The following is an 18,920-nucleotide window of genomic DNA, read 5'->3' as shown; positions in this document are numbered from 1 at the left end:
TATTTACTATAAGATAAAAGCTAACTTACAAGCAATCCACTATAAATTAACTTATCAACTATCCGCTATTTTTTATCTAAGAAATTCCTTAAAATAGTGTGTGAGACCAATTTTGTTTTGTGGTCTGACCAAATCACGAATGTCATGACATAACCAAAAGTCCAAAATCAAAGCAAAAACCAAATACTCATGAATCAACGAATCATCACAAAATTGTAAAGTACATAGAAACTAGTTGAGTTTAAATTCGGAGTACCTTTCATTCTCTCTGTCAGCATCACAATTCACAACTATGTCATTTCTAAGGTCCATACTCCGAACAACAACCCTTCACCGTTCATCTCTTCAAAGACACATTCGTTCCATGAGCAATCTACCAGAAAACACAGTATATTCAGGACCAACACCACAAAACAAAAGAGTAACACTTTCACAACTTCGACAAAAACATCGAAACTCAATACCAATCACAATGGTCACTGCTTATGATTACCCTTCTGCTGTTCACCTTGATACAGCCTCCATTGATATATGTCTTGTTGGTGATTCTGCTTCCATGGTTGTTCATGGTCATGACACTACTTTACCTATTACTTTAGATGAAATGCTTGTTCATTGTCGTGCTGTTGCTCGTGGTGCTAAAACTCCTCTTCTTGTTGGTGATTTGCCTTTTGGAACTTATGAATGTAGTTCAAAACAGGTACTATACCCTGTTTTTTTGTTTCTTTGTTTTTAATTCAAAGATTTGAATTTGTTTCTTTTGGAGTTGAATTGTAAAGTTTTTGGCTGTTAATGAGAAATTTGGTTGAGTTCCTCAAATATTTATGAGAAAGATTGGTTTTTTTCATCTGGGGTTTTGGAATTTGTTTGTGGTGTTTGATATTCACTTTTATTTAAGATTTGTTGAAACAAAATTTAGGAGTTAGAGGATTTTTTTTATAGATTTATTCCTTGTTGGGATTGTTGGAATTAGCCATGAAATCATTGAGAAGTACACCTGAGATGACACTGACACATAGACGGTTAAAAATGGAAGTGATTGAATGTAGCTATATACATTGGTGTTAGACATGTGTCTGTGTCGGACACCATGCACGTCTGAAGTGCTATATAGGGAATTGAATTTTCTATTCGGTTAAAAATGGAAATGATTGAATGTAGCGTGTTAGACATGTTTCGGTGTCAGACACTAGACATGTCTGAAGTACTAGTTCTATTCTTGCGCGGCTGTGATATCAGTCCTTTGTTGAAAATTGGACATTTTATATTGTGAATTGCATTTTTAAAGTTGATTTGGTGAAGTTGGAATACTAGTTGTTCGATAGTCATCCAACTACTAAGTTTTCTTGACTGCATGGTTGTCTGCTTCCCTAACTATAGAGAATCCGGGTCTAGGGTTGTTAAGTTTGGTGATGTTCAGAGTAGAAATTGTTTCTCTTGAACTTGAAATGTGGAAAGGAAATGGTTGGAATTAAGGACTTGGGGTGCATTTTTGTTAAATACTTTAACCTTTTTCTTACCATATGCAATGGTTTTAAATGTTGATGTTTTGATTATAAGCAGGCAGTGGACGCGGCAGTTCGGATTTTGAAAGAAGGAGGAATGGATGCCATAAAATTGGAAGGAGGCTCACCTTCAAGAATTGTTGCAGCAAAAGCTATTGTTGAAGCTGGAATAGCCGTGATTGGGCATGTTGGTCTTACTCCACAGGCTATTAGTGTTTTAGGTGGATTTAGGCCTCAAGGAAGGAATATTGCTAGTGCTGTCAAGGTCTATATCTCTATTCTCTCCTGCATGATGCAACTGTTTTTGCATTTTGAACAATTTTTAGTGATTCTAAATGGAATGAGTTTGTGTAGGTTGTTGAGACGGCAATGGCTTTGCAGGAAGCAGGGTGTTTTGCTGTTGTTTTAGAATGTGTGCCTGCACCTGTGGCTGCCGCAGCAACAGCAGCGCTTCAAATTCCGACTATTGGAATCGGGGCTGGACCCTATTGCAGTGGACAGGTCAGTTGGCCTAATTTCCATTTTAGCTGTTAAGTGCATTTTTCAATTGACAGTGAGTTGGTCAGAATCACAATGAGCTACCGCAACTTCTTGATAACTGTCTCTCTTGAATAATATTTTCACTTCAATGCAATATATGGAGATGTTATTATTGAGTCAGAAATATGTTAAGATTGGTCTTATGTCTCGTATGAATGGCATTTAAGTTTGTATCCCTCAGTTATGTTGAAATAATTATGCAAAGCTTCATTTGTGTTTATAATTTTACATTAAGGAAAAGAAAAAGAAATACTTTTCTCAGTTCATAGAAAGCCAATAATTTCTAATTTAGTTCTTATTAATCATGTAGGTACTTGTTTATCATGATCTTCTTGGTATGTTACAGCACCCCCACCATGCAAAGGTATTTAGATCAAATATTAATCGAGTTTTTCTTTCGATTTCTTATAATGTTAAACAAGGAGATACGATTCAATGCTGAAGTTAAGATTACTCTATCTTTTGTAGGTTACTCCAAAATTTTGTAAACAATACGCTCGTGTCGGAGATGTCATCAACAAAGCCTTACTCGATTATAAGGAAGATGTGATAAATGGTTCATTTCCTGATGCTCAACACAGTCCATACAAAATCAGTGAAACTGATGCTAATGGTTTCTTAAATGAGCTGCAAAATTTAGGTTTTGACAAGGCAGCGTCTGCGGCGTCTGAAGCAGTTCAGAAGATGGTTACAAAATCAACAAAGTGACAATTTAGTAAAGCTACCGACTGGTCCTCCGTTTTTCCTTTGACGTTCTTCGTCTTTTTCAATGACAGAATAAATCGTAGGACTTAAGTGAATAGAATTTTGGCAGAACAGATAGGTAGAGAGTTAGATTGATATCATTTTCTTAAGGCGGATTGCTTCAATTATTCAAATACATGAAGAAAAAAAATTATGTTACGTTTTTTTTTTTTTGCCATCTCACATCATATATGGAACCTCCATAAATGCTAAGGCAATATCACGAAAAGAAATGTTGTTTTGAAGCATTGTATAAGAGAAAAATGTTAAAAACCAATTTTGATTTGTTCATGTTTGTTTTGCTTATTCAAATGGAGCTTCTTGTCAGCAAACTTGAACATCAATTATTGCTCTTTCTACCTTGCTTGAACTGTTATCTCATAACATAGAAATGAATCAAGGCTCTTAACAAAGATTGTAAAATTTTCGTTTTTTCCCATATTTTAATGGTTTCTAACACCATTTAGAGTTCATATTACAATTACATTGCAATGCAACTTGGAATTTACCGATTTATTGCAATAAAATTTTCCCGCGTCCTTATTTTTCTTAGTTTACATTTCTTTAAATAGCTTGAATTTGAAGATGATAAGAATAGGTTTATCTTGGTTTTCCTTTCACAGTAAGTTTCTTATGTCATTCATTCATTTCATAATTAAGAAAATTGCTTTTGGTATGCCCTAAAAACTAAGTTTCTAATTGGATGGTTAGTTTCTTATGATATGTTTTTAACTGTGATTTGTGCTCAAATATGTTAAAACCTATAGGATAAACATAGGATAAACATCAGATTATGAGTATATGCTTTTCAGAGGGATCATGTAAGTGTCGTGTCGAAACCACTTTACTTAACTATGATGGTTTGGAGGGGTATTCTTAAAGATAGTTTGCAGGTCTGTTACAAAGTTCTGAGCTGGTTGAAATTTTCTACGGCACTGCATAATCAAACTTTCAGCAATTCGCCGGACTGTGAGGAAGGAGCAGAATTTGCACTGAAAAATTCAGTGTATTATGATTTATTTGTACATGGTTTCTTTGGAAAGGTCGTAATGACAAAATTTTCAGAGATAAAGAAATATTGCACATGATCAATTGATAGAAGACATACAACTCCTCTCGTGGAAATGTCTAAAATGTAAAGTGACCATTCTCAGATATCAAGCGCGAAATAGCGAATATCAGAAGCGTATGCAAACAGTTTGCGAGGTGTGAATTGTGTTGTGCATTTAAAGGTTGGTTGGATCCGTTGATTAGTTTGATATATACTGGAATACTGGTATGATTATACAAGATCATGCACCAGTTTTAAGTTCAAATAAACTTCTAATACCACTTGAATGAATAAACTCTCTTATATAGATGATCCATAACAAATACACCTGAGATGACACTGAAACACATAGACGGTTAAAAATCGAAGTGATTGAATGTAGCTATATGCATTGGTGTTAGACATGTGTCTGTGTCGGACACCATACATGTCTGAAGTGCTATATAGGGAATTGGATTTTCTATTCAGTTAAAAATGGAACTGATTGAATGTAGCGTGTTAGACATGTTTCGGTGTCAGACACCAGACATGTCTGAATTGCATTTTTAAAGTTTATTTGGTGAAGTTGGAATACTAGTTGTTCGATAGTCATCCAACTACTAAGTTTTCTTGACTGCATGGTTGTGTGCTTCCCTAACTATAGAGAATCCGGGTCTAGGGTTGTTAAGTTTGGTGATGTTCAGAGTAGAAATTGTTTCTCTTGAACTTGAAATGTGGAAAGGAAATGGTTGGAATTAAGGACTTGGGGTGCTTTTTTGTTAAATATTTTAACTTTTTCTTATCATATGCAATGGTTTTAACTGTTGCTGTATTGATTATGAGCAGGCAGTGGAAGCGGCAGTTCGGATTTTGAAAGAAGGAGGAATGGATGCCATAAAATTGGAAGGAGGTTCACCATCAAGAATTGTTGCAGCAAAAGCTATTGTTGAAGCTGGAATAGCCGTGATTGGGCATGTTGGTCTTACACCACAGGCTATTAGTGTTTTAGGTGGATTTAGACCTCAGGGAAGGAACGTTCCTAGTGTCTGTGCAGGTTGAACATTTTTGGTGATCCTAATAGGAATGTGTCTGTGCAGGTTGTGGAGACGGCATTGGCTTTGCAAGAAGCAGGGTGTTTTGCTGTTGTTCTAGAATGTGTGCCTGCACCTGTGGTTGCCGCAGCAACAGCAGCACTTCAAATTCCGACTATTGGAATTGGGGCTGGACCCTATTGCAGTGGACAGGTCAGTTGGCCTAATTTTCATTTTAGGTGATAAGTGCATGTTTTGATTGACGGTGAGTTGGTCAGAATCACGATGTGCTACTGCAACTTTGGCAATAACTAGATTTTGTAGCTTAAACAAAATCACGGTGCCAACATGATTTCGTGAAACTCGACGTGATTCCAAATACTTTGAGTAGCCTACATAAGTTGCAGATATTTTATTTAGCCTACATTAGTTGCAGAGTATGACACTGAGTTCACTTCACTGGCGAATCGCATTCATGGGGTTAGTGCAGATGCCCTTCTGGACTGTTTCATTAGTGGGCTTAAGCCTGATATTAAGCGTGATGTGTTGGCCCAAACCCCAATCAACATTTCTAAGGCAGTCTCGTTGGCAAAATTGTTTGAAGAGAAATATCAACCCAGGCCCAAACCTTTTGTTGCTGCAAATCACTCTCGCCCTACCCATCCCTACACTCCTAACCTGACCCGAAACACCAACCTCGCACCCGTACTACCAACTACAAACACACGACCCACCCAGCAACTCAATCGTAACCCTAATGTTAAACACATCTCGGCGGCGGAAATGCAACTACGCCGTGAAAAAGGGCTCTCTTTCACTTGCGACGACAAGTTTTCGTATTCTCATCGTTGTCCCAATAAACAATACCTTCTCTCTATAGTGAAGACGACCTTTCACCACCCACAAACCATGAACCTCCAGATATTACCCACTTACACCTTGAACCAACAGATAGCCTTTCACCAACCACCGAACCAGAAAATGCCGAACCACCACACCATCTGTCCTTCAACGCCCTACGTGGTGCACCTGGTCTGGGTAAGGGCAAATTCGTGAGTTGACGGTGCAGATTTTACTTGACTGTGGTAGTTTTGAAACTTCCCATTCAACCAGCTTCGAAATTTTGGGTTCTCGTTGGTAATGGTAATTCACTGACAGCTGAAGGCTTTATTGATCAATTGCAAGTACAAATCCAGGGTCACACACTTGCCCTTCCTATTTATTTACTACCCATTGCTGGAGCGGATTTAGTACTGGGTGCAGCATGGCTCGCCACTTTAGGGCCTCACATTGCGGATTATAGCTCTCTATCAATCAAGTTTTATTTGCGTGATCAGTTTGTCACACTCTATGGTGACAAAAAACCAGAGTTACCTCGACCTGCCCAATTTCATCAATTACGTCGTTTGCACCACATCCATCGATGCAGTTTATGAGTTGCAAGTTCAGATGGAACCTGATAATTCTGCACCACATCCGGGCCTTCCATCTAACTTACCTGAAGAATTGCATCAGCTGCTTTTGAAGTTTTTGGATGTTTTTGCCACACCTTCGGGGCTTCCTCCTCCTCCTCAACTGCAGAATCATGCTATTCCATTACTGGAGGGTAGTAACCCTGTCAAAGTCAGACCTTATCGCTATCCACATAGCTAAAAGGCCCAAATTGAGTTAATGCCATGGTCACTGAAATGCTGAACCAGGGGATCATACAACCCAGCACGAGCCCTTTCTCCTCGCGATTTCTCTTAGTCAAAAAGAAGGATGGTACATGGCGCTTCTGTACTGATTACCGGGCTCTCAGTACAATCACTGTCAAGGATAGTTTCCCAATCCCACCGTGGATGAACTGCTGGACGAACTTCATGGTGCTAGTTATTTTTTCAAACCAGATGACCGTTACAAGACTGCTTTCCATCAAGGGTTGTATGAGTGGCTTGTGATGCCATTTGGCCAAACCAATGCGCCTGCTACGTTCCAAAACCTCATGAATCAGGTCTTTAAACCTCTGCTTCGCAAATCTGTCTTCTTTTTTTTTATGATATCTTGATTTACAGTGAGTCTTGGGCTACACATCTTGATCACTTACACCAAGGTTTACAATCGTTATGTGATCATTGTTTATATGCAAAAATTTCCAAGTGTTCTTTTGGGCTCACTAAGGTAGATTATTTGGGTCATACTGTGTTAGGTGGTGGAGTTTAAATGGATGGATCCAAAGTCCAGGCAGTTCTGAATTGCTTACCTGTTAACATGAAACAGTTTCGCGGTTTCTTACGGCTCACGGGTTACTACCGCCATTTTATCCAACATTATGCTTCAATTGCCTTACCGTTTACTACCTTAAAAAAGATGGATTTCTGTGGAATGATGAAGCAACTATGGCCTTCACCAAGCTTAAAGAGACTATTACACAAGCTCCAGTGCTAGCTTTACCCGCTTTTGACAAGGTCTTTGTGTTAGAAACGGATGCGTCTGGATCTGGTATTGGGGCTGTCTTGAGTCAGGACAAACACCCTATAGCTTTCCTTTCCAAGAAGCTAAACAATCGGATGCAAAGACAGTCGGCGTATATTAGAGAGCTATTTGCCATTACTGAGGCTATGGCTAAATTTCATCACTATCTATCGGGTCACAAGTTCATCATATGCACGGATCAGAAGAGCTTGAAGTCCCTTATGGATCAAACTATTCAAACACTGGAACAGCAGAGTTGGCTCCATAAGTTCTTAGGCTATGATTTTGCTATTGAATACAAGCCAGGCAGAGACAATATTGCTGCAGATGCCTTATCACGCTCATTTATGATGGCCTTGTTCTCCCATCACTCAATACTCATACAACAGATTCATGAAGCTATTAAGTCTGACTCCACCCTCACTGCTCTGAAGGCAAAATGTTTAGCTGGGACACAGGCAGATACCAACTATCAGGTTCAGCACGATTCCCTATTCTGGAAGGACAGATTGGTTGTACCCGCCCAACCTTCTCTTATTGCACAAATCTTGACTGAATTCCATGCTTCTCCTATTGGGGGTCACTCTGGTATCCTTTGCACTAAGGCTCGAATCTGCCAACAGTTTTATTGGCCCAACATGTCCAAGGATATAGTTAAGTCTGTGTCGGAATGTCTTATCTGTCAACAGGCAAAGTCAGCTTCCACACTGTCTGCTGGGTTACTGCAGCCTCTTCCAATTCCCAGCCGGATTTGGGAAGATATTGCTATGAACTTCATAACTGGATTGCCTATGTCTCATAGTCTTACCGTTATTTTTGTGGTCATTGATCGTCTCTCTAAATACGCTCACTTTGCTCCTCTCAAGACAGATTTTACAAGTGCTAAGGTTGCTGAAACCTTTATGCACTCTGTGGTCAAATTGCACGGCATTCCTAAGAGTATCGTCTCGGATCGTGACAAGGTTTTCACGAATCGTTTTTGGCAACAACTCTTCAAACTGGTGGGGACTATATTAGGCATGAGCACTTCCTACCATCCCCAAACTGATGGACAGTCCAAAGCGCTTAATAAATGCTTGGAAATGTACTTACGATGCTTTACTGGGTCTAACCCAAAGTCCTGGTCCCGCTTACTATCGTGGGATGAATTTTGGTACAATACATCCTTCCAAAGTAGTATTGCAACCGTACTGGCAACACTCTGGTGCTCTTCGCAAAAATCAGAAGCTGGGCCTTAGTTTATTTTGGACCTTTCACTGTGCTGGCTACCATTGTAGCAGTGGCATATCGTTTGCAGCTACCCCCGAGTGCAAAGATGCATCCGGTGTTTCACGTTTCGGTCCTGAAGCTTTGTATAGGTGATCATTCCACACCGTATCTACCCTTACCATCCAGTGTTTCACGTTTCGGTCCTGAAGCTTTGTAAAGGTGATCATTCCACACCGTATCTACCCTTACCATTGCTGCAGACTGTGGTCCTTTGCTTCTGCCACACACCATCTACAGACCAGACATGTTCACAGCAATGGTCAAATCATTACTCAAGTCCTAGTGCAATGGGAAGGACTCACAGAGGCTGGGGCAACTTGGGAGGATTGGGAGACACTGCAAGCTAGTTATCCATCCCTTAGCCTTGAGGACAAGGTTAGTCTTAATGGGGAAGGTAATGTCATGAATACTAATCACAAAATGACAAAAGAAGATGAGAGGAAAGGACAGATGTCTATCATTCCACATGATCAGGAAAGGAGAGTGAGCAATAGGCTCAAGGTGCCTAACAAACTATTCAAGGACTTCACAATATAAAACAAGAGAAAAGGGAATGAATCAGGCAGGCAATGATTGGTGACTTGATTATTCTCTCCCTCAGTACTTCTTCTATTAGCTTCTATTTCATCTATCATTTGCTCATCATTACCTGTGTACTTACTCTGAGTTTTCACAGAGAATTTCCATGAATATGTTATGTACTTGTTTATGAGAAATTAATAATAAAGTGAGCCACTATTTACATAATTCCTTTTGTTCCATCTTTTGTTGTGTCAACACATAACAGAAAGCCAATAATATCTAATTTAGTTCTTATTAATCATGTAGGTACTTGTTTATCATGATCTTCTTGGTATGTTGCAGCACCCCCACCATGCAAAGGTATTTAGATCAAATATTAATCGAGTTTTTCTTTCGATTTCTTATAATGTTAACCAAGGCGATAATGATGATTCAATGCTGAAGTTGAGATGACCCTATCTTTTGCAGGTTACTCCAAAATTTTGTAAACAATACGCTCGTGTTGGAGACGTCATCAACAAAGCCTTACTTGATTATAAGGAAGATGTGATAAATGGTTCATTTCCTGATGCTCAACACAGTCCATACAAAATCAGTGAAACTGGTGCTAATGGTTTCTTAAATGAGCTGCAAAAGTTAGGTTTTGACAAGGCAGCATCTGCAGCGTCTGAAGCAGTTCAGAAGATGGTTACCAAATCAACAAAGTGACAATTTAGTAAAGCTACTGACTGCTCCTCCATTTTTCCTTTGACGCTCTTCGTCTCTTTCAATGACAGAATAAACCGTAGGACTTAAGTGAATAGAATTTGGGCAGAACAGATAGGTAGACAGTTAGATTGATATCATTTTCTTAAGGCGGATTGCTTCAATTGTTCAAATACATGAAGAAAAAAAATTATGTTACGTTTTTTTGTTTTGCCATCTCACATCATATATGGAACCTCCATAAATGCTCTTACAAAGATCTTAAGGCGATATCACGAAAAGAAATGTTGTTTTGAAGCATTGTATCAGAGAAAAATGTTGAAAACCAATTTTGATTTGTTCATGTTTGTTTTGGTTATTCATATGGAGCTTCTTGTCAGCAAACTTGAACATCAATTATTGCTCATTCTACCTTGCTTGAACTGTTATCTCATAACATAGAAATGAATCAATGCTCTTAACAAAGATCTTAAAATTTTCGTTTTTTTTCCCTATATTTTAATGGTTTCTAACACCATTTAGAGTTCATATTACAATTACATTGCAATGCAACTTGGAATTTACTGATGGAAGGCTATTTGGTGTATGCATATTTTGATTCAGTCGACTATCTGCAACTATATTTTGAGTCTAGGAATATTTTTATTTTTGGATGTATAAATTTAAACGTGTTTTCTTTTTAAAAAACTCTGACCGATGATGTATGTTGTAAAATATGATTTATTAATTTTGGAAACGTTGAAAATACAGAGTACTCACTAAATGTTATTTGACGTAAAGAATCATTTTGGAAATATCATGTTTATTGTTTGCTAAGTTTGGTCATACGGAGTAAAAATGTTCTGACTTTAAATGAGGCCCCGCATGTGGGCGGTGAAATTGGTTTTCTCGAATTAGTCGGTTCTTAAGCCAAATATCAAGTTGAAAAAAAAATGATATTGAGCCAAAATGGTTTAGTCATGCACTTCAATTTCAATATATAGCATCCAAACCTTCATGTGGTTAGCAGCACATGATCGCCTTCTAACCAATTACCGAAGGAGCAAATGGAATGTGGGAATATCACCAATTTGCCATAGTTGTGGAAACGGGGAAGAAACTACCATCCACACATTAAGGGATTGCGCATACGCTACTCGAATCTGGATCAAGTTAGTAGCTTCCAATCATATTACTAACTTTTTTTCTTTCAATTGCAGGGATTGGTGCTTCAAGAATCTCAACAACGAGGATTATGGAGTGCAAAAAGAAGGGTGGAAGACTATTTTCATGGTGGCGTGTTGGCACATGTGGACTTGGCGCAACAAAGCCATCTTTGATGAAGATTTTCGACAACCTGCAGACCCTATTCAGGTGATCCTCAAGATGGCGAAGGATATCGATGGGTACGAGCATCATCATTTTACTAGAGGTCGACACCGATTGGAAACCATATTCATTCGTTGGAAATGTCCCAATGAAGGCTGGATCAAACTTAATTGCGATGGAGCTCATAAGAAATCTATGGATCTTGCTGGTTGTGGTGGCTTACTGCGGGATTCTGATGGTCGGTGGATACAGGGATACACTCAAAAGATTGGTACTTGTGACTCTTTACATGCCGAAATGTGGGGCATGTATGCGGGAATGGAGTTGGCTAGACGAAAAGGGATTACTCACCTCATTGTGGAAAGTGATTCCAAACTACTAATTGATATGGTTACAGGGAGATGCAATCTTAATGGGGCCACCCCCATTCTGATTCGGCGCATTCAAGAGCTTATCAACATGAATTGGCAAACTCAGTTTCAACACACATGACGAGAAGGCAATAGAAGCGCAGATTGGCTAGCTAACCATAGTCTTATGCAAGATTCTTTTGATTTTATAACTCTGGAGACTCCTCCTATAGATCTTCAGAGTTCTCTCTTTGCTGATATCTCCGGGGTTTCCATGCCTAGGACTGTGCGTGTAATTTCTTAGTTTTCTTTTCTTTTGGGCTTTGCCCCCTTCATGTACCAAAAAAAATAAAAAATTCAATATATAGCAACAAATACTAATGTTGGTACAACAACTATATATCAATGTTTTGATTCACTTCATTTGGTTTCCAATGAGATTTATTTTGTTTTTCATTTTCTACTTTGCCTTTTTATCGATAGGTTTATTGATGTATTCTACAATACTCTATAGTTTTACTTTATTTGCGGATTTGGATTCAGTGAATTCACAAATATACTGACTGCAGTGCAGTCGGCCACATATAAACCGTCCAATCAAGATCGGACGGTTCAGATTTTAAAATCAGATTTTATAATTAAAATCTGACCTTAAAATCTGAGCCGTCTGATCTTGATCAGACGGTCCAAATCTACTGACTGCATGCAGTCAACTTCACAGAATCCAAATCCTTTATTTGCCGATATTTTTAGAATAATTTTTCATTTTGCCCCAAAAATATAGGGATTACCAAAACCATACTTTAAGGATTTCAATTATTTTAAGAGACAGACAATATTGACATTTTAATCGCTATTTTATATGGGGATGGATCAAATTACACCGGTGTAACATTTGAGTAATGTTACACCGCTCAATAACGCTTTAACGAATACAAATTTTATAAAATCCACCGTTGGATTTAAAGTTTATATCGTATAGATCATCCATGTTAAATTTTACAAAATTCTAAAATCGTTTGATATGTTATTGACATCGATCAAGATTAATGATTTATGCATTTTTATTGAATACCGTTAATCTTGATTCATCACAATAGCATAAATTATCTTGGGCATGATGAAGAATGCAACAAAAGTTTCATTAATAGTCATTAATTTATATGTTGTTGTTTATTTATGATTTTGTTATGTTTTTAATTTCTTATTTCAAAAAAAAATTGGAAATCAAGTTAGTTCGTTTTTAGTAAGCATTTTAATTTTAATTATATCATATTATGATTTATTAATAAAATTTAGTGATAGGATTTAATCGATATTCAGAGACTAACAATGATTTATATATCTATATATAACGCCCTATTACCTTTGGTGCTCTTACTTGTTAGCTGGAGTCTAAGAACAAGAAGAGGAAGAAGAAATGAGCGATGCAGGTACAAGTCGACAAGGTCATCGCAAATGAAGAGATTCCTCTCCTAACATTCTCCGTTGTTCATGCAATTCAGAACATCGAAGACAAGTATTCTTTTTTCTTCTACTGTCAACCTCTCTCTCAACTCAACTTTGCTAATTTTTCTTTATTTCTAGGCTCCCAGCTTTCGAATCCGTGTCTTTTTTGAGGGACTTTAACTCATTTAGAATAACCTCCTTTTAAAAAAAAAATTAATAAATTGTTTTTGTTCTGGAGTGATCTAAAATGTTGTTATTTGTTGGTTTTTTCACATAGGAAAACATCACACGGGAGAAATGTTTAATACAATACGAAATAAGCCTAGAGATGAGATTGAAGTTTATACATGGATAAAATGCGATATTCCTTAGCAACTGAGCTAAGCTCATGGGGATAGTTTGGTAACTTTTTAATCAAAGTGAAATTTGCTTCTTTTGGACTTTAAATGGGACCTCTTTGGTTGTTGGTAGAATCAAAATGTTGACAGGAAATGGTTGAAATTAAGGACTTGAGGTGTGTGTATGTGTGTTTGTTTAATTGTTTTATAACTATCTTAACATGTGCAGTGGTTTTAAGTGTTGATGATTTGATAATAACCAGGCAGTGGACGCCGCGGTTCGGATTTTGAAAGAAGGAGGAGTGGATGCCATAAAACTGGAAGGACGTTCACCATCAAGAATCGTTGCAGCAAAGGCTATTGTTGAAGTTGGAATAGCTGTGATTGGGCATGTTGGACTTACTCCACAGGCTATTAGTGTTTTAGGTGGATTTAGGCCCCAAGGAAGAAATGTTGCTAGTGCTGTCAAGGTCTATAAGACTATATCTCTATTCTCTCCTGCATGATGAAACTATTTTGCATTTGAACAATTTTAGGTCATCCTAAAAGGATTTAGTCTGTATAGGTTGTCGAGTCGGCGTTGGCTTTTCAAAAGGCAGAGTGTTTTGCCGTTGTTCTTGAATGTGTGCCTGCACCGGTGGCTGCCACAACAACAGCGGCGCTTCAAATTCCTACGATTGGAATAGGTGCTGGACCTTATTGCAATGGACAGGTCAGGGTTTCAATTTTAGCTGATATTCGTCTATGTTTGGATTGATGGTGAGTTAGTCAGAATCATGATGTGCTACTATGATTTTGGCAAAAGATGTACTTTGTAGCTTCAACAAAATCATGTCGCCACTTGTAAGTCAATTTCGACCAATCTCTCTCTGTAATGTTTCTTACAAAACTATTACAAAGATTGTGGTTAATCGATTGAAGAAAATTATCCCTAAGGTGGTGTCCCTCTTTCAAACCGGCTTCGTGGCAGGGCGAAATATACATGAAAATATTGTGATAGCGCAAGAGATGCTTCATAGCATGACAAAAATGAAGAGTAAAGTGGGCTATTTTGTGATCAAAGTTGATTTATCTAAGGCATATGATCGGCTCAATTGGTATTTTATTCATAGAATGTTGTTAGAAGTGAAAATTCCAATTGAGATGATTAATATTTTTATGAGTTGTGTCACCTATGTGAAGAGTAATGTTCTTTGGAATGGCGCCAGGTCGGATTTCTTTACTCCGCATTGTGGTGTCAGACAAGGGGACCCAATGTAACCTTACCTTTTTGTGTTGTGTATGGATAAACTTTCTCATCTCTCATCTCTCATTGTTGAAGCCTATGCGTGCCGGTAGAAATGGGCCGTTAATCTCACATCTCATGTTTGCGGATGACCTTCTCCTCTTTGGTCAAGCAACAGATGATAATATGACAACAGTTATGGATGTACTACAGACTTTTTGTGCTATGTCGGGCCAACAAGTCAATTATGATAAGTCCTCCATATTCTTCTCTCGCAACGTTCATACTAGTAAGCGTTCTAATTTGAGTATGCAGTCCGGACTAAAGGAAACCACAAGCCTGGGCAATAATCTAGGAGGTAATGCTCGAGTACTGAAGTTGAGATGACTCTATTTTTTTGCAGGTTACCCCAAAATTTTGTAAACAGTATGCTCGTGTTGGCGATGTCATCAATAAAGCCTTACTTGATTCTAAGGAAGCTGTGATAAATGGTTCATTTCCTGATGTTCAACATAGTCCATACAAAATCAGTGAAACCGATGGTAATGGTTTCTTAAATGAGGTACAAAAGTTAGGTTTCGACAAGGCAGCATCTGCGGCGTCTGAAGCAGTGATCAGAAGATGGTTACAAAATCAACAAAGTGACAATTTAGTAAAGCTCCCGATTGCTCCTTCGTTTTTCATTTGATGTTCTTCGTAAGTGAAAAGAACTTGAACTGGACAAATTGATAGATTTACGCCATTTTCTTACGGCATACTGTTTCAATTTCTCAAATTCATGAAATTTTCTTGAGATGCTACAGACAACTTTTTCTTATCGTATATGAAGCTTCCTATCAGCAAACTTGAACATCAATTATTGCTCATTCTACCTTGCTTGGACATATCTGAGGCTGAGTATGGAGCTTTGATCAATTCATTTATCTTGCACACAATCCAATCTTCCATGAGTTCACCATATCTTCTGCAAAAAGATTCAAAATGGTCATATACACACCTACCTAATGTCAGTACTCAGTAAGTATCATCATCTTCACAACTAGCTGATGTGCTAATTCATTCCAACACCTTATCTCCAACTTGTGGTGCCATATATCATCACATAGTCATTAATCAAATTTTAGTTAGTTAAAATCAATAAGCACCAACATGCGGACATCAGATACAACACTGACACGTCGATACTAATAATAGTTTTTTAAAAATGAAATAATTGAATATTTATCTTTTCCGCACCTAGTGTACAAGTTTCACCGTTAGACATTTTCAAGTCAAGTTAAGATCTTCTCTAGTTCTCATAAGAAATAGAGAGCTCAATTTGAAGAAATATATACACAAAAAAATTTAGAAAAAATTAACAATAAAAATGATGAATGATGGTTGAATTCGCTATCTACTTTTTGTGTTTATCTCTCTACGTGCGGACATTGGATACAACACTAACATTGGATACAACACTGACTTTTTAAACAAACAAAAAACAAGACTATAGAAAATCTCATTCTTAATCCAACATGTTCAAGTTAAGATCTTCTCTAGTTCTCATAAGAAATAGAGAGCTCCATTTGAAGAAATATATACACAAAAAATTTGAGAAAAAATTAACAAATAAAAATGATGAATGATGGTTAAATTCGCTATCCACTTTTTGTGTTTATCTCTCTACAAAAGAATCCCTGAATTCAACTCTCCTATAATCAAGATTCTATTCGTTTAAGACATCTATGATGATTTGATCGAGATAAAACAATTTATATGCAAGATTAATATTTCAAATTATATAATTAAAATATGTATTATATTCGAATAGGTGAAAGCAAATTCTCTATAACTACTAACTAAGAGATGATTAATTTTTAAAATTATCTACTTCTTTTGAAAAATTGAGAATATTCCAACTCTTTAATCACAGCCTCGGTGTCGAAATGGAATCAAAAGTGTTGTTGATGAGCTTAAGTTCATAACACTGTTGGAATTGGGATATTACCAACACTTATTGACCTTTCTATCATAGTCACACAATATCAATCATTGCTACCAAAAGTCAAAACAAAAGTGCTATGCAATTTATATAACAACCAACTTTAAATTCAACTAACTTGAAAAAGATTACTAAGACAAACAAAAGATGTCGAAAAATTAATTGTTTGTTCATTACCAAAAGTATGGCTAACAATCACTAACATAAACAAAAGATTAGTTAATATTCCTCCATAATAATGTACCAATTCCTCTAACCTCAAAAAACAAAAGCAAATAAACAAAATAAAATTAAATTAAAAAGATTCTATTCTAATTCATATCCTTATCCTCAATATGGAAAATGAAAAGCCTAAACTAACCTAAACTATGAAACACCAACACTTCAAACATGTTTCGATATCCGACACGATACTGACACATACATTCAATTATTTTATTTTCTCAAATAAATATTGATATTAAATGTGTCAGTATAGTGTCAGATGTCTGTGTGTATGTGTTGTTGATGTTTAATGGTGATCACATCAATGGCCACCAAAAGTAGGAAGTGCAATACTAGATACTAGTAAAACCTTCCAATTCATCTAAACCTTCAAAGAAATCATCTGATACAACCATATCAGATAACTCAAATTCATTTTCCACATCATCATCATTCATCAAATCTTCCAAATCCTCTTTGCTATCTGATTTTGTACTTAAGGGTGTACCATTTTCCTCTTCAGCTCCTGAGATAGGTGGAGAAACTTGTTTTGCAAAGGGTTGAGAAGAGTCTTCGGCAGTGATAGTTTTTGGTGACAATGGCTTCTGTCGTGTTGAACCAGCAAGAGAATTTCTATGTGTTGGAGCAAGGTGACTATGTTCACCGGTATATGTTACAATGAACATTGTTGGGTCTGATTTTTTCCTCTCAACTTGTTTTCTAGCTGGACACCCTTTTGTACTGCTACATCTATAATATCCCCTATAAATCGAAAACAGAGTTTGGTTAAGTTTCAAATCCAAAAAATAAAACTTTTTTTTTTCTAATTAAAATTGTACTTGAAGAAATTATCATCAAACAAACATTATGAAACACAGACATAAAAACCAGATACAACATGAACACTGACACTTCGATACTGATACTAATCTAATAAAATGGCATAATTTAATATAATTATGTGTCACCGTGTTCGTGTTGGACCAGAACATGCTTAATCCGAAGAGTGTTCATGTTTTGTAGAATGACACCGTATTTGAGGAGATTTAAACTTTTGTCCTGTTTTTTTTTTTTTTTGGTGTTACAAAGTAACATAGAAAAAGGGAAAACTTTATTGTTTGAGATTACAAGACCAGATTACAAGACAGAACACTTAACTTTTATTTGAATAGAAATTAAAAAGTTGAAATCTTTGAAAACCAACCTTGGATATGGTGATCCTTTAATGGGTTTTTGACCATATTTCCTCCATGCCCATATATCTGATGAGAGATTCTCAGCTTTCACTTCACATACCTTCTTATGCTGAATCTTCCTGTAATTTCCAAAACATGCATTTCACACTCAAATCAGGAATGATTTTTTTAAAATGGAATAACTTTTAAAAAAAGGAATATTGCAATTTGATTCTGATTCCATAAATAATTTGGAATAAACAAACAAACAAACAAAAAAAACTCAAATTACCTTCTTTTAGATCTTGGGGTTGTAGCAGAGACAGCATGATGGTGTTGTTTTGGTTGTAGTATGTGAGGTGATTTTGGTGATGGTGATGAATAAGAGAATGAATTAGAAGAAAGAGGTTGTGGTTTAAGGAAGAAAGGTTTGCAAAGATCATGCAATTCTTCAATGGAACTTTTTGTTTCCAAAGGCAAAACTTGAATTGATTGTTCTGCAGGGTAAAGAGAGAAAAAGTTGCAAGATGTAGAAGTTTCAAAACCAGAGGAAGAAGGTGTTGATGGGGTGGCTATTGTGGTGGTGGTGGTGGAAGATGAGGAAGAGGTGATGGTGGTGTAAGGTCTGATTACAGCATATAGATCCCAATCTGCCTCCATTAGAGACAAGGTCGGTCTGCAAGTGTCTGTTCTGTGTTCTGTCACTGTTTGTTGTTCTGAGAGAAAAAGGACAAAAGAAGGCGCTGACTTTTTGAAGAGAGATGTGATAACTGATAAGAAGAAGATGCAAGAAATGGGAAAAGACAATAATATATAAACAAAGAACGTGGACTTTTTCATAAAAGTCTAAATTAGAGAAATAAATCTTTTATGGAAACAAAGCCTTATATTTGCCTCATAAGTCCTAGTTCAACTGATAAAAAATGTCAAAATCATGATTCGGGTTCGAACCCGGTATCTCACAATTATGTGAGTTTATTTTCAGTGGATTTACCATTTCATCTAAGACAAAAAAACCTTATATTTTACTCCCTTCGTCTCAAAATAAATGATCTAGTTGATCACCTTCACGTTTACTATGCACAAACTC

General features: G+C 36.9%; 5 protein-coding genes across 6 annotated transcripts; 4 read left to right on the top strand and 1 right to left on the bottom strand.

The window, feature by feature from the left end:
* The first annotated feature begins 119 nt into the window (after positions 1 to 119).
* LOC123885782 (3-methyl-2-oxobutanoate hydroxymethyltransferase 1, mitochondrial) lies at positions 120 to 4,868 on the top strand. 2 transcript variants are annotated; one of them, XR_006801244.1, is made up of 7 exons: positions 136 to 700; positions 1,564 to 1,770; positions 1,860 to 2,006; positions 2,356 to 2,409; positions 2,514 to 2,868; positions 3,602 to 4,021; positions 4,666 to 4,868. XR_006801244.1 is itself a non-coding variant. In XM_045935103.1 (5 exons), the coding sequence occupies exons 1-5, from the start codon at positions 293 to 295 to the stop codon at positions 2,751 to 2,753; spliced, it is 1,056 nt and encodes a 351-aa protein (XP_045791059.1). In that variant the 5' UTR covers positions 120 to 292; the 3' UTR covers positions 2,754 to 3,080. The 2 variants fall into 2 exon arrangements, 1 of the variants encoding a protein (XP_045791059.1); XM_045935103.1 differs by lacking the exons at positions 3,602 to 4,021; positions 4,666 to 4,868 and having other exon boundaries at positions 120 to 700; positions 2,514 to 3,080.
* Positions 3,647 to 10,171, top strand: LOC123886347 (3-methyl-2-oxobutanoate hydroxymethyltransferase 1, mitochondrial-like). The gene is made up of 5 exons (XM_045935674.1): positions 3,647 to 3,835; positions 4,666 to 4,794; positions 4,863 to 5,063; positions 9,402 to 9,455; positions 9,564 to 10,171. The coding sequence occupies exons 1-5, from the start codon at positions 3,647 to 3,649 to the stop codon at positions 9,801 to 9,803; spliced, it is 813 nt and encodes a 270-aa protein (XP_045791630.1). The 3' UTR covers positions 9,804 to 10,171.
* A 3,322-nt stretch (positions 10,172 to 13,493) lies between these two features.
* Positions 13,494 to 15,314, top strand: LOC123886346 (3-methyl-2-oxobutanoate hydroxymethyltransferase 2, mitochondrial-like; the record flags this gene model as incomplete). Its single annotated transcript, XM_045935672.1, has 2 exons — positions 13,494 to 13,715; positions 13,811 to 15,314. Coding segments are annotated over 2 exons (414 nt in total), but the record flags the coding sequence as incomplete, so codon positions are not given.
* LOC123887219 (3-methyl-2-oxobutanoate hydroxymethyltransferase 1, mitochondrial-like) lies at positions 14,673 to 15,158 on the top strand. Its single transcript, XM_045936501.1, has 2 exons — positions 14,673 to 14,759; positions 14,874 to 15,158. The coding sequence occupies exons 1-2, from the start codon at positions 14,673 to 14,675 to the stop codon at positions 15,156 to 15,158; spliced, it is 372 nt and encodes a 123-aa protein (XP_045792457.1).
* Positions 15,315 to 16,536: 1,222 nt separating the features above from the next.
* On the bottom strand, positions 16,537 to 18,599 carry LOC123887218 (WRKY transcription factor 22-like). Its single transcript, XM_045936500.1, has 3 exons — positions 18,123 to 18,599; positions 17,860 to 17,970; positions 16,537 to 17,417 (listed from the first exon to the last, which is right to left on the bottom strand). Exons 1-3 carry the CDS (start codon positions 18,488 to 18,490, stop codon positions 17,009 to 17,011), a joined length of 888 nt encoding a protein of 295 aa, XP_045792456.1. The 5' UTR covers positions 18,491 to 18,599; the 3' UTR covers positions 16,537 to 17,008.
* Positions 18,600 to 18,920: the final 321 nt, after the last annotated feature.

Source organism: Trifolium pratense, linkage group LG5 (assembly GCF_020283565.1).
Source record: "Trifolium pratense cultivar HEN17-A07 linkage group LG5, ARS_RC_1.1, whole genome shotgun sequence".
In the NCBI taxonomy this organism is placed as follows: Eukaryota; Viridiplantae; Streptophyta; class Magnoliopsida; order Fabales; family Fabaceae; genus Trifolium; species Trifolium pratense.
This window is presented reverse-complemented; position numbering and strand designations above follow the sequence as displayed.

Excerpts from the sequence above, each read along its gene's own strand:
- LOC123886347 (XM_045935674.1), top strand. The coding sequence starts at position 3,647 with ATGGTTTGGAGGGGTATTCTTAAAGATAGTTTGCAGGTCTGTTACAAA. Across the intron at positions 4,795-4,862 it reads GAATAGCCGTGATTGGGCAT|TGTCTGTGCAGGTTGAACAT; the intron begins GTTGGTCTTACA and ends GAACGTTCCTAG. Across the intron at positions 5,064-9,401 it reads GACCCTATTGCAGTGGACAG|GTACTTGTTTATCATGATCT; the intron begins GTCAGTTGGCCT and ends TTAATCATGTAG.
- LOC123887218 (XM_045936500.1), bottom strand. The coding sequence starts at position 18,490 with ATGGAGGCAGATTGGGATCTATATGCTGTAATCAGACCTTACACCACC. Across the intron at positions 17,971-18,122 it reads ACCCCAAGATCTAAAAGAAG|GAAGATTCAGCATAAGAAGG; the intron begins GTAATTTGAGTT and ends TGGAAATTACAG. Across the intron at positions 17,418-17,859 it reads AAAGGATCACCATATCCAAG|GGGATATTATAGATGTAGCA; the intron begins GTTGGTTTTCAA and ends TTCGATTTATAG.
- LOC123887219 (XM_045936501.1), top strand. The coding sequence starts at position 14,673 with ATGTACTACAGACTTTTTGTGCTATGTCGGGCCAACAAGTCAATTATG. Across the intron at positions 14,760-14,873 it reads CTCTCGCAACGTTCATACTA|GTTACCCCAAAATTTTGTAA; the intron begins GTAAGCGTTCTA and ends ATTTTTTTGCAG.
- LOC123885782 (XM_045935103.1), top strand. The coding sequence starts at position 293 with ATGTCATTTCTAAGGTCCATACTCCGAACAACAACCCTTCACCGTTCA. Across the intron at positions 701-1,563 it reads ATGAATGTAGTTCAAAACAG|GCAGTGGACGCGGCAGTTCG; the intron begins GTACTATACCCT and ends GATTATAAGCAG. Across the intron at positions 2,410-2,513 it reads AGCACCCCCACCATGCAAAG|GTTACTCCAAAATTTTGTAA; the intron begins GTATTTAGATCA and ends TATCTTTTGTAG.